The sequence below is a fragment of the Sardina pilchardus genome, chromosome 13 (assembly GCF_963854185.1).
Source record: "Sardina pilchardus chromosome 13, fSarPil1.1, whole genome shotgun sequence".
In the NCBI taxonomy this organism is placed as follows: domain Eukaryota; kingdom Metazoa; phylum Chordata; class Actinopteri; order Clupeiformes; family Clupeidae; genus Sardina; species Sardina pilchardus.
The window spans coordinates 31441424-31455580 of record NC_085006.1 but is presented as its reverse complement, the minus strand read 5'-3'; the positions used below and the strand labels follow the sequence as shown (position 1 = coordinate 31455580).

The 14157-nt window shown below is 42.3% G+C and overlaps 1 protein-coding gene across 1 annotated transcript; it reads left to right on the top strand.

Moving 5' to 3' along the window:
• Positions 1-10790: 10790 nt before the first annotated feature.
• lipt2 (lipoyl(octanoyl) transferase 2) lies at positions 10791-13821 on the top strand. The gene is made up of 3 exons (XM_062553382.1): positions 10791-10994; positions 11334-11779; positions 12348-13821. The coding sequence occupies exons 2-3, from the start codon at positions 11335-11337 to the stop codon at positions 12575-12577; spliced, it is 675 nt and encodes a 224-aa protein (XP_062409366.1). The 5' UTR covers positions 10791-10994; position 11334; the 3' UTR covers positions 12578-13821.
• Positions 13822-14157: the final 336 nt, after the last annotated feature.

The window sequence follows — 14157 nt, the reverse complement described above, 5'->3', positions numbered from 1 at the left end:
CTTTCGCCCAAACGCCAGTCTCTTAATTCTTGCCACTACCTTCAGAAGTGTTGTCCAAGAGGATAACCTAGACAGACGATCAAGCATGTTTGTACAATCGATCACTCTTATTGCAAAGGTCTGAATAGTTTTAACCTCTGGGTCACCAACCAATAGGTCAGGTGACAAAGTAGGTTCCGGATTGATCTCTTCCTTCCACAAAAATTCAGGACCCGATAGCCAGGTTGATGCTAAAATGTCTGATGCATGGAGCCCCCTAGAGGCGTGATCAGCTGGATTTTCTGTAGTATCGACGTGATGCCACTGGTTTGGATTGGTGTACTCTCGTATAAGCTGAACACGATTTGCCACAAAGATGTGGAATCTCCTTGCTTCATTGTTTATGTATGCTAGAGTGACTTGAGAATCTGTCCAGAAGAATTCCTCGTCAATCTTCATATTTAGTTCTGACTTCAGCAGGCTGCTCAATCTAGCTGCAACCACAGCAGCTGAAAGTTCTAAACGGGGAATGCTTGTAATCTTTGATGGCGCAACCCTAGCCTTCGCCATGACGAAACTGCAATGAATTTTGTTCCGAACATCCTTATATCTAAGATAAGAGCATGCACCATAGCCTACACTACTAGCGTCTGCAAAGTGGTGCAATTCTACCCTCACAACCTTGCCAAAGTCTTGTGGGAAATAACATCTTGGGATCCAGACTCCTTTAAGACCTCGGAGACCAGTCTTCCATTCCTCCCACCGTGGAAGCAAGTCCTCAGGGAGTAGATCATCCCATCCAATGCTCCGACGACATAGTTCTTGCAGAATGCACTTTCCACTCAGGACAAATGGAGCTACAAAGCCCAGAGGATCATACAATGAAGCTATGACTGATAGAATGCCACGCCGTGTGTCTGGTCGGTCTTTCAGGTTTATATCAAAGCTAAAACGGTCATCTTCAATCAGCCACTGAATACCCAGTGCATGTTCTACTGATGCTGAATCAGGATTGAGGGCAAGATGTCCGACCCTCGAAGCCCTTTCGGATGCCTCAAGACAATGAAGAGCCTCACTTTCATTCGAATTGAATTTGTGGAGTCGTAGGCCCCCTCTTTTACACAACTCTTGTGCTTCAACTATCAGTTCAGAGGCCTCCTGAACTGTTGGAACACTCACTAGCCCATCATCGACATAGAAACTATTTTCAACAAATGCTGCTGCGGAGGGGTACTGTGCCTTGTATTGCTGTGCAAGATACTTCAGACCAAAGTTAGCGCACCCTGGAGAGGAAGCGGCGCCGAAGAGATGGACAGCCATCTGATATTCCTTAGGCTAACAATCAAGGTCTCCATGCTCCCACCATAGAAACCTCAAGTAGCGGCGATTTTCAGGTGTAACGAGGAACTGATGGAACATCCTTTCAATATCGCAGATGACTGCCACCTTCTCTTTTCTGAAACGACAGAGAACTCCCACCAAGGAATTGATCATATCGGGGCTTGTCAGCAAAGTATCATTCAACGATATGCTACAAAATTTAGCCGAACAGTCGAATACAACTCTCAATTTGCCAGGTTTCTTCGGGTGGTACACACCATGGTGGGGTATGTACCAAACAACCTCTCTGACAGATACCTCTGGGGCTGGCTCTGCGTCACCTTTGTTGATCACGTCCTCCATGAACGCCTTGTAATGATCATAAAACTGTTGATTTGCCTTGAGCTTCCTCTTTAAGTGCTGCAGGCGAATTATGGCCAACTTCTTATTGTTAGGTAATGACGGGGGATTATAGCCTTTAAATGGGAGAGGCATCTCCAAGTGACAGTCCTCTTTCTGCTGGATGTTTTCACTAAGAATCTGTATGAAGCGCACATCATCTTGTGAGACACTTTTACCCTCAGAATTCCGCTCATTGAAGTCAGACTCCAAAACCTTCAAGATGTCAACGGCTGACGGGACTGGCATCTCTCTCACTGCAACTCTGTGTACGAAGCTTTGACTTCCCTGCCTATCCATGTGAGGATTAGCTGCTCCTATGATACTCCATCCCAGCTCGGTCTTCTGTGCGAATGGTTCATTTTCACCACCAGTGATGACCTCAAGGGGAGCTAAAGCTGAAGGACAATCATAGCCAATTAACAGTCCCACCTCACAGTCTTGAAGAGATGGTAAGTTATTTGCAAGATGTTTAAGGTGAGGCCACTGCAACGCTGTGGTCCTGGTTGGTATGCAAGACTTATCAACAGGAATAAAGTCGCGCGTGTATGCTTGCCGTAACTGTATGTAATTTTCAGAATGAAAGCTTCGAATGAGCAAACCACCCACGCTTTGACTGGCTATAACTGTGTCTACAGCGGTCATTGTGCTAAGCTTCAATTGCAATGGTTGAGTAACTACATCCAGCTCTCTGACAAGATCTTCCAGGACAAAGGATGAATCACTCTGTGTATCAAGGAGAGCATAGGTAAGAATTTCCTTCTGAGGTACTTTCATTGACGACAAGAAAACCGGGACGATGCTTGAAGTAGCAGAAGAATTCAGAGTTACTGTGTGGGACAAAACTTTGCGGACTTCCTGATTTACTTGTCCTTCGATGGAACCAGTAATGAGACTTCTCCCCCTGTCACCGGACGTCTTCTCTCTCTCCTCATGTAAACAGGTTGGATGACGCCGGTTACACACTCCACAAACATGGCGTGTTCTACAGTCTTTAGTTATGTGTCCCTTACGCAAACATCCGAAGCATAGATAATTTTGATGTATGAACGCCTTTTTATCTCCCATAGACTTAGCAGCAAAGACTGGGCACCTAGCGATGCCGTGCAGCTCATCATTACAGACAGGGCATGGCAGCTTTGGCTTAAAGGGAGGTGAGCTTTCTGAGTTAAATGCCTGATGTTTTGTTTGGGCACTTGTACTGAGGGCCTTTGCCCTCTTGGGGAGCTTTTCATCTACTGAGCTGGAGCTCAAGAAGGAAGAGGTGATGGGATTACAGGCTATACGAGCTTCCTTCATCACAAACTTAGTAAAGTGTTCAAAGATTGGATATTCCCCAGATGCATCAAGCTGCTCTACTACGACTCGGCTCCATTTGCGTACAATCCAATCTGGTAATTTTCTCAAGAGTTTATGGTTTTCCTCACAATCATTTAAAATGGCCAATCCTTTGACATGGGGCATAGCTTCTACACAGCTCTGTAAAAAGTCTGCAAAGTCTCTGAGTGCCAGAGAATCATTAGGACTAATCTTAGGCCATTTCATCAGCTTGTCTCGAAACGCTTTCTGCACGATGAATGGATTTCCATACCTGTCCTTTAAAACTGCCCAAGCACCTTCATATGCATCCTCAGAGCTCCGGTAAAAGAATCCTTCCACAGCTTTCCGTGCCTCTCCTGAAAGGTAGCTTTTCAAGTAGAGCATTTTTTCACTAGCAGAGATATGTTTCCTGTCAATTAGAGTCGTGAACGACATCAAGAAATCAACAAATGTCAAAGGATCACCAGCAAACATGGTTGGTTCAGGAACAGGCAGGCGATTTAGACTTAATGAACTTGCGATTGCTTCAGCCAAATTGGCTGTTACACTCTGAGAAGATGATTGCGATTGGAACAGAGGGGCTCCTGTATCTAGTTGTCTGTTTGAATACGTAGCCGGAGTGGTTCTGACAAGAGATGCTGTATTAGGTTCTCCCACCATGTTCTCCACATCACCTTCTAGTTTAGTGTAAGTTCGAACTCGAGCTGCAGCCACCTTCACGTCCATGCTTGCTTGCAACATTCTTAGCTTTGTTTTTTCCTCTTCTAGCTTCAGCTCCACTTCTGCCTGTTTCTGCTTCATCTCGATCAACATTTGTGACTCATGGAGTTTCCATTCACTTTGCAGCTTAATAAGTTTGGCATGTTGAACTTGTATCTCTTCAATAGACTTTGCCTGTTCTACTTTGGCTGCAAGATCTGCTTCCGCATCTGCCCGCTTGCTAGAGGCCTTAGAGCTTGTGTTTGACAGATTATCTTCTGAAATAACAGTTTCAGTGCTTGTTCCACCAAAGACAGATTTATATTCTTCACGACTTAAAATCATTCGCACTCTTTCTTTTTCAGCTTCTTCTTTAAAGGTCTCTTGAACTAGGCCTACATCCAACCGTTTACTCACTAGGTCACATATGTCTGATGTCAGTGTGTTACAAGCATCCAATTTCTGCAGAATCTCTGGCGTGCTAAGAGAATTACGCTGAATTGGTTGATAACTTTGATTTACTTGGTCATATCCACTCTGAATATATTGGTTTATTTTATCAAGATCTTCCTTCAAACAGAATTTCTTAAGCTTAGTTCTAACTTCTCGTGCTATCTGCTTCCAAGATTCATAAGCTCTCAAGAATGCCTTTGTGTGTTTTTTAGCTTCCTCTTCGCGCATTTGTTTACCTTTTTCTGTAAGCTTTCGTTCACGAGAGGCTGTTTCTTTTGGGCCTATTCATGGGTTTCATCAGGTCCCTTTCCACAGGTGTATACAATCAAGCACCTTGATTATGAATGCAGCCTGCATGGTGCTTGATTAATACACCTGTGGAAAGGGACCTGATGAAACCCATGAATAGATTTCTCATCTGTTGAAGGTTCATCAGGGCTTAGATCTTTCTCCTCAGTGGACTTTTCCTTTTCTCCTGACACAGACATGTTTGTATCACTAATTAAGGCCTAGCTTAGAGTGATTCAGAAAGCAGTGGCTATAAGATGGCAGTATAACCCAACACTGTTCACTTATAAGATTGGCCTACTCAAACAGCAATGAAGTAGCCTAGGCTACCAAGAACATTTTAAATATTCAAGACAGCTTAAGAAGAATTATAGTGGCTAAATTTCGAGATGTAGCCTAACACTTGTTACCATACAATTTCATCACATTTCACAAGTTAAGCTCTAAAAGTGAAAATAAACCATTAAAAATTTCATATGTGTAAGCCTCTCATATTTCACAGTTCATTCACAAACATGAGAACCAGTTAGTATGAATCAGGATGTGGACATGTAGGCAAACAGTTCGTTTTCTTTCCTCTTTTTTTTGTTTTTTTTTTGTTTTGTCGTAACCAAAGTCTCTCACCGCATCTGTAGTCTCTGCTAAACGTTCCACCAATTTACGACCTTGCCTGGATGCGTGGAACAAACGATGGCAACCTCCAGAACGAAGACGGCGTGAAGCATGGCAGATGACTCAGATGTTGCGTCGAGTTTTCACTGTAGCAGCCCTTGGATCCAAGAAAGAGAGTCTCGACTGATGCATAAAGGTGTTCTTTATTTAGTTCGCCAAACAAGCATGACGTTTAATCCATCGTCACCTTAGCACCGTGAAAACTGCATTGAAAACATACATACAAACAAACATTTCACACACTCATTTCCACGAATGCAAACGTCAATATATTAAAACATTTAGGACTGCAAACATTAATAAATACACAGCAAAATGGATCACACGTATGTGCAAACAATTAAGAATGAAAACGTATCGTACCTCGCTGCGCTCACCAAGGAATGCAATTACAATAGTCCTTTCTTCCGTCATGAAACGGGCGCATAGACCTAAAAGAAATGGACAAACAGACTCCGTCGTTCTCAATGAGAGGGGGCTGAAACAAAAATTCGTTTCCTGTTCATCGTACTGCGCAGACTCGCAGACGTTAGCCTGCTGTAACTCGTCTGATAGATCGAAAACCTCTGAAATTGTTAACGTTCGTTTTTTAATATTATTATTATGTGTACTTGCCTCTAGGTAATGCTTTACCATATCAAACAGTAGGCTACCGTAGGCTACACGCATTTTCACTGATCTTGCGAATGACTCTCCGTCATGGTTTTCGTGCAGGCTCACTCAGCTTCTTATCCAAACATTACGGGCGAACGTTAGCTTCCCTACAACAGACATGCTAAAATACTTCTTTACGGGAAACCAACGTAATATACGGGGAAGAAGTGAATTAATTTTGCCTTCGATACCCTATATAGAATACACAGAAGCTATAAGGGAGACAAAGGGCACATGTTACATGAAGTTATGGGATCGCAAAAAAATCTGAAATCTATGGCCGTCCAAGGGAGTTAGCAGAGTGTTGATCACCAGCTCATTTCGTGTTTCTACTTCCGGGAATATGCCTGCCCCCTTGAACGGGCGTCAAGTTATTTCAATTCATCAATGAAACAAACATATCTGGTAAAATCATGTAGGCCCAAACACAGCTGCGTACCATTCACACCCGCCAGCTACCTTTTAAAAGCTCCTCTTCCCCTTGTGCAAACTACGGCAGCACCAAAAGGACAAACGTCAACGTCACAGGTGTACAGCATTTCTGGTCAATCCGGTCAATCACATACAAATTATAGGCACATACAAAATACAAGATATTTGCAAATAAGTTTTTTAAACATTTACACAAAGCATTAACATTAGCACATTAGTATCAACCACCCATAATTATTTCATGAATTATTTCATTAACAGCATACATTACTCAATAGTGGTCATTTACAAGTTGATTAAAGGTTTCTAATGGTGTCACTTATATGCTTCTAGGACAAAAACTAGCAGAGATTGAGATGTGTGTTTGGAGCAGTTTTTCAGTTTTTTAGACTCCAGAGGGTCGACAGGTAATCGACACCATCGACAGGGTATACAGTCTATGTGACTCGGTACACGCTATGGCCTGGTACCCACAAAGGCGAATTTGGTATAAACATCTATATATTTTCCGAAAGTAGACCTTCCAAGGATTCCATTTCACCCCCCTTTTACACATGCACAACTTATTATTTTCACAGCCACACAATTTGAATTTCAACAGTGTGTGTCAAAGTAATGCTTAGTATATGACTCGGTACACGCTTAGTATGGCCTGGTACCCACAAAGGCGAATTTGGTATAAACATCTATATATTTTCTGAAAGTAGACCTTCTCAGGATTCCATTTCACCCCCCTTATATATATGCACAACTTATTGTTTTCACAGCCGCACAATTTGAAGTTCAACATCTGTGTGTCAAAGTAACGCTTAGTATGTGACTCGGTACACGCTTAGTATGGCCTGGTACCCACAAAGGCGAATTCGGTATAAACATCTATATATTTTTTAAAAGTAGACCTTCTAAGGGTTCCATTTCACCCCCCTTTTAGATATGCACAACTTATTGTTTTCACAGCCACACAATTTGAAGTTCAACAGCTGTGTGTCAATGGCAGGCCTATTATGTGACTCGGTACACCTTTGGTATGGCCTGGTACCCACAAAGGCGAAATCGGTATAAACAACTATATATTTTCTGAAAGTAGACCTTCTAAGGATTCCATTTCACCCCCCTTTTATATATGCACAACTTATTGTTTTCACAGCCACACAAATTGAAGTTCAACAGCTGTGTGTCAAAGTAACGCTTAGTATGTGACTCGGTACACGCTTAGTATGGCCTGGTACCCACAAAGGCGAATTCGGTATAAACATCTATATATTTTCTGAAAGTAGACTTTCTAAGGATTCCATTTCACCCCCCTTTTACCTATGCACAACTTATTGTTTTCACAGCCACACAATTTGAAGTTCAACAGCTGTGTGTCAATGGCAGGCCTATTATGTGACTCGGTACACCTTTGGTATGGCCTGGTACCCACAAAGGCGAATTCGGTATAAACAACTATATATTTTCTGAAAGTAGACCTTCTAAGGATTCCATTTCACCCCCCTTTTATATGTGCACAACTTATTGTTTTCACAGCCACACAAATTGAAGTTCAACAGCTGTGTGTCAAAGTAACGCTTAGTATTGACTCAATAGTATGTTTGGAGGATGAGATAAGGAAAGCTCAAATAAGCAAAGAAACTGTGGTGGCAGTATTAGATGTAGAAAAAGCATATGATATGCTGTGGGTAGATGGCCTTTTGATTAAAATGCACATGATGGGGGTAAGAGGCAATATGTTTAACTGGGTTATGGACTTCTTAAGTGAGAGAAGCATACAGGTGAGAATAGGTTCAGAAATTTCAAGGAAATGTCTGGTAGATAACGGTACTCCTCAAGGGAGTGTAATAAGCCCTATACTATTTAACATCATGATAAATGACGTATTTTCAGATGTCCATCCAGGGATTGGCAAGTCTCTTTTTGCAGATGATGGAAGTTTGTGGAAAAGGGGGAAGAATGTAAGTTTTATTGTGAAGAAGGTTCAAGAAGCTGTAAATCAGGTGGAAGGGTGGGGCAGGAGATGGGGCTTTAGGTTTTCTGTAGAAAAGACTAAGGCTATGTTTTTTACTAGAAAGAAGATTGGGGAGGAAATAAGACTGTCCCTGTATGGCAATGACTTGGAAAGGGTGAACAGCTTTACATTTTTGGGTGTATTTTTTGACACTAGGTTGACATGGAGGTGCCATATAGGGAAAGTGGTTGACAAGTGCAAAAAGGTCATGAATATAATGAGATGTCTTGCAGGAACAGAATGGGGGGCTGATATGGCATCCTTAAAACAAATGTATGTGTACCTGATAAGGTCAAGAATGGAGTATGGTAGCCTGGTGTATGGATCTGCCTCCAGAACGGTTCTGGCTAGGCTAGACCTAGTTCAGGCTAGTGCTCTCAGAATATGTACAGGAGTGGTGAAGTCATCTCCCATATGTGCCCTTCAGGTGGAGACAGGAGAAATGCCTCTCAGTCTCCGCCGGAAGCATCTGCAGTCCAATTATTGGATAAATATGGCGGGCCAAAGAGACAATCGACCAGTTAAATTAGTGTGTCAGCCAAGTTGGGAGAGAGAAGTGGCAGTACTACCAAGTTTTGGGTGGGCAGGTGATGAGGTAGCAAAGGAGATGGCTGTATACGATAAGATCTTCTGTCCTGTGGTACTATGGCCTTCAATTCCCTTGTGGCAATTAGAGGTGCCTAAAGTTGACGTAAGCTTACTTGACTTAAAAGCTGAAGACAGTAATGTAGATCTAGTCAGTGAGTTTTACGCCCAAGTAGCGGAGAAATACCCAGGTCACATTCAGATATTTACTGATGGGTCAAAAGACCCAGAGGTAGATGCCACTGGAGCAGCATTTGCTGTTAAAGGATGGAACGTTGAGTCATTTAAGAGAACTGCAGACTTTTTGAATGTGTTCACAGTGGAGCTATATGCTATCTTAATGGCAGTACAGTGGGCAGTTCAGTTAAATAATCATAAAGTACTGATTTGCAGTGATGCTGTCTCAGCAGTGAGGAGTGTTGGGACAGGCCAGTCCAGAAGTCGTCAAGACTTAGTGTATGACATCCTTATGGCTATAAGGGAGGTGGCAAGGAAAGGTGTTGAGGTAACATTGATGTGGGTTCCTGCTCATATTGGCATTGCAATGAATGAGAGGGTGGACGAACTAGCCAAAAAAGCTGTTAAAAAAGAAAGGGTACTTTGGGGTTAACTGTAACCATTTTCTGAGGCTGTTGAAAACGCACCAAATCACACAATGTGGTCGTTTTGGGTGTCGTGGGTTGTAATAAAGGTTGTCGACGATCAAACTGACTACTTTTTTCATTCGTTTGAAGAGTTTAAAAGAAGAATTTCTAGTTGTCTTGCCAATCGCGCTCATAGTAGCCTATCCGCCGACGTCGGGTCCCGTAGCAATACAGTATGCCTAGGCTACAGTATGAGGCTGCTGAGCCTGTCTTGTAGGTGGCCTGTTGGAGGGATTGTAAGAAAAGTTGTAATTGTCAAATCGACTCGTTCTTTTTTATTTCTTCATCTGAAGAGGAGGAGAAGAAGGATTGGCAGCGATTGCGGCCGGGGCAAAAGTATAGTGTGGAGAAACCAGGTCCGCAGAGGTATGGCTCGCCAGCACCTGGGCTACCTTGTTGAGTTTATTATGTGGTGTCAAAACCGCAAGGATGTTTTTCCCCCACAGTAGGCCTATTTTGGCAGCAGCTGCCGCCAAATTCGCCAAATTCTACCCTCCTGCTTGAATCAGACCGTCATCCGCACACAAGGATGTTTTTGACAGTAGGCTAGCCTATGTTGGCAGCAATTGCTAAATTCTATCCTCCTGCTTACCCAAGCTAGAAGAAAACCAAAAACTCTCCTCTTAAACTCTTCAAATTAATTTTAAAAGTAGTCAATTTGATTGTTGACGACCTTTATTACACGCTACGACACCCAAAACGACCAAATTGTGTGATTTGATGCACGTTTTAAACGGCCTCAAAAATGGTTACAGTTAACCCCAAAGTACCAAAGAAAGTGTGGATGTCAATATAGCTTTGTCAAAAGCAGAAGGCAAGTGTATTGTGTGGAAACAAGTTAACTTAAAATGGCAGCAACAATGGGAGCAAGAGAGCAAGGGGTGACATTTATTCTCAATAGCTAGCAGAGTGACTGAATCAGTAACCTGTAAGAGTAGAGGGGGGAAAAGGAAGGATGAAGTCACTATTACTAGGTTGAGAATAGGACATAGCCTACCCACCTTAATAACACACTTTTCCTTTTAGGAAAGCACCAGAGTGGATTGTGCGTTGAGTGCCAACAGCCAGAGACAGTTCACCATGTTCTCATTGCCTGTACGAGCTATCATGAAGAAAGGCTGGAACTTATTACAGAACTCAGGAAACTGGGTATGGAAGAAATGTCAGTGAGAAACATTTTAGAAATGGGAGCAATGGGGAAGGGAAAGTGTTGGCTTTTTAAATACTTGAGAGACACCGGCCTCATAAAAAGAATCTAACGCAGTAACGAACTGGACCTAGAGGTGGCAGCAATGCAACAAATTGGATGCCAGCTGCCGTTAAACACTAAGGAAGAAGAAGAAGAAGAAGAGCAATGGCGGCGTCCTGTGAATCAGAATGGTCACAGTGACAGTTGGCGAAATAACATAAATATCTGTCTTTGTAACCCGAGACTCTTCCTTACGCAACGTTGTTAAATATGACTAAATGTCTCATACATTTTGCATGTCTGACGATGTCAGTTTTATAACTTTTAGTACGCTAAATTAACTTGACGACGACAGGTAAGCGACTCATTGACATTCTCAGGCAAATCAGGTTCGGCTGCTTACTATTAACCTCCAGTGACAGATATCAAAGCTGGTGCTCATTACGTTTCGATGTTACTCTTTGGACGGCAACTTAAATGCATGTGCCACTGCTATCTTTGTTGACCATGACAATACACAGCTCAAAGTCCATAGCCCACTTGCAACCTATGCATGATTGTGTAGCCAGTATGATATAACCTTCCCTGTACAGACGTACAGTAGGTCCTAGCCTACATGTCGTTTTTTTTCTAATCCATTTTCATATCCTATTTTCTTCTTTAAAGAAGTCACTCTGTATTTACTTTTTTCCAGAATGACACTAGGAAAGACTGCAGTTCGGGTGGTGAACTTGGGTCGCATATCCTATGGACAGGCACTACAGGTGCAACAAAAGCATGTCCGTCAGCACCTGGACAAATCATCAGATGTTCCCAACACGTTACTCCTGTGCCAGCATCACCCAGTGTACACGATCGGCATCAGACAAGCGCCATACCCGCCTGAGGAGGAGGAAAGACTGAAAGGTCTGGGCGCAGAATTCTTCCGCACTAATCGGGGGGGCCTCATTACTTTCCACGGACCCGGTCAGCTGGTTTGCTACCCGATCCTCAACCTCGGCTGCTTCAAGAAGAGTGTGAGGTGGTATGTGTGCGAACTGGAGAAGACTGTAATTGGACTCTGTGCTAAATTTGGGATAAAAGCGGCTACCTCTCCAGACACGGGCGTCTGGGTCGGGGACAACAAGATCTGTGCCATAGGTGAGTTGACCTAGCAAAAAGAAAGACAAGGCGATTGCTTGACACTTGCATACAATTGATGCCTGTGTGTCTTACTAGTTACTACTACTTATTACTACTTATTAATTTGGCTGATGCCTTTATCCAAAGCTTATGTGCGAAAGAACCGCACTCACTAGTTCATCCTTTTTACTTTTTTTCTTTTTTTTTTTGCGGTTCTTTTGTACTTTAACGCGCACCCGAAGAAGCAAAGAGATCTTTTGGAGTTTGAGCGTGCTTCTCTCGGCAATTATCCAAAGCTTACAGTTATTACAGTACAACGTACAGTTAGTCCAGAGCGTCTGGGAGTCAAGGGCACAACGGTGGCCATTGGGAACCTGCAGCTCTTTCAGCAAATCATTGCCAGCGTGCAAAATGTTTCGGCCTCTAGTATGTTTTTGTAGTTTTATTATTTGATCCTCTTTGTATTGAGCATAAATCCTCAAACCGTTTTGTTCAGTTATCACATTAAACTCCACTTTTGTTTGCGCAATACTGTTATGTCAATTACGACATCATACGTGTGTGCTTCATTTGTTTCTCTTCGCAGGTATTCACTGCGGCAGGTACATCACGTCTCACGGCATTGCTCTGAACTGCAACACTGAGATGAACTGGTTTGACAACATAGTGCCATGTGGGATTGTGGGTAAAGGGGTCACCTCGCTCAGTCTGGAGCTGGGCCGGGATGTCACAGCTGCCGAAGCCACGCCACACCTCCTAGAGAGCTTCAGTGAGAGGTTCAACTGCCACGTCATTCCTGAGAAAGAGGTTGTGTAGACGTGTGCCGTGTTAGGCCATGACTGTTCATAACCATGGAACATTTTTATTCCAAAATTACTTGGAATAAATATTTCTAATTTTTTACTTGAAATATTTGTTTTCTTTCATATACCTCTCGAGCACGATGTATGACTTCTTTGTCCTGTGCTGCTGATATGTCATTTCTAGGTAGAAGAAACCTATTGGTCCAACACAAATGCACCATGAATCAAAATGGCCATTGATATTTATATTGGCCATTGATATGAGCACTTTTGGTCCAAACTATTAGGGCTGCATCAATTAATCGATTAGTTGTCAACTATTAAATTAATCACCAACTGTTTTGGTAATAGTTTATTGATTTGGGTCATTCTTTTTTTTCTTTTTTTTTTTTTAAAGGGAAACTACCCCAGAATTCCTGGATTTGACCTCCTCTAGCATGTTGTCCTGATCTACTTAGTTCCATTGTTAAAACATTGTAATGACATGCCATGAGTCTTTTGTTTTCCACTGCAAATGTGCCATATTCATATCAGTAGCCTAGAAATCTAGACGCAGCCTAGCGGCCTGCCAGGCGACCATATCAGTGAACAACCAACTAAACTTAATTGCAGGTGAAGTCTAATGAATAAGTGATTTTAGACGGATGGATGGAACAGGCTGTGATGGCTGGGCCACGTGTTGATTGCTGTGAACATATTCATCTGATTCCCTCTATCTTTCATGATCACCTCAATAGATCGTCATCAATGACATCAGTGACTAATAGTCATTGATGAATTAATCCCACATAGTCTGGGGAGTTTGGTGTCCTGATAAGGAAATATGAGAAACCACTGATTTGTTTTTGTAAAACAGTATTTTATTGTTAATACCACAATGGTATTTTTTCAGCTGAGTAATGAACAATGTACAGATAACAGTAAAACACCTGCTGCACGTGTATCTATGAATTTTCAACATGGGCATAAAAAAGGGTTTTCTGTCAGTTCACCGCAGTGTTCGTTACGATGTGCCATGATGAGTTACAGTAGATTGGATTGTTGTGACAACAGTTTAATGTGTTTTTGTGTGTTAGGGTTGGATAAGATGTCCAAGAATGTTTATGCTTCAATTGCAATTCACAAATCTCATAAATATTAGTAGATTGTTCATATTAATAAGAGACAGAAAGTGTGTTTCACGAGAAGTTCATTAGACAATTCCTCCAAGCACATATATTGGGTGCAAAGTGAAAATAAATGTAAGATAATTCATAAGTTGACATTATGTCATCAACAGTGTTCATCATTTGTAGTCTAAATGGTTAATTAATGAATACATTAAATTATGTCGATGTTTAAAACATTAATGTGCGGACTTCCCTCATAATTTGAGTCTAAATGAAATGAGATAAAAGTATACGAATGAGGTTTTATGGCCAAATCTGTTAGTGCTATTTTGGTGTTTCTGAGGTGGGAGTGAGCAGAGACTCTTCTGTTTTGCCCATTATGTTGACACAGGCGTCCGTGATATGAAACACCGAGGCTGTCTTCGTGGAGCTGAAATCTATGAAGTGTGTGCACTGCGCACGCCCACAGCTATGTGCAGTGCAC

Excerpts from the sequence above, each read along its gene's own strand:
- lipt2 (XM_062553382.1), top strand. The coding sequence starts at position 11,335 with ATGACACTAGGAAAGACTGCAGTTCGGGTGGTGAACTTGGGTCGCATA. Across the intron at positions 11,780-12,347 it reads CAACAAGATCTGTGCCATAG|GTATTCACTGCGGCAGGTAC; the intron begins GTGAGTTGACCT and ends TTCTCTTCGCAG.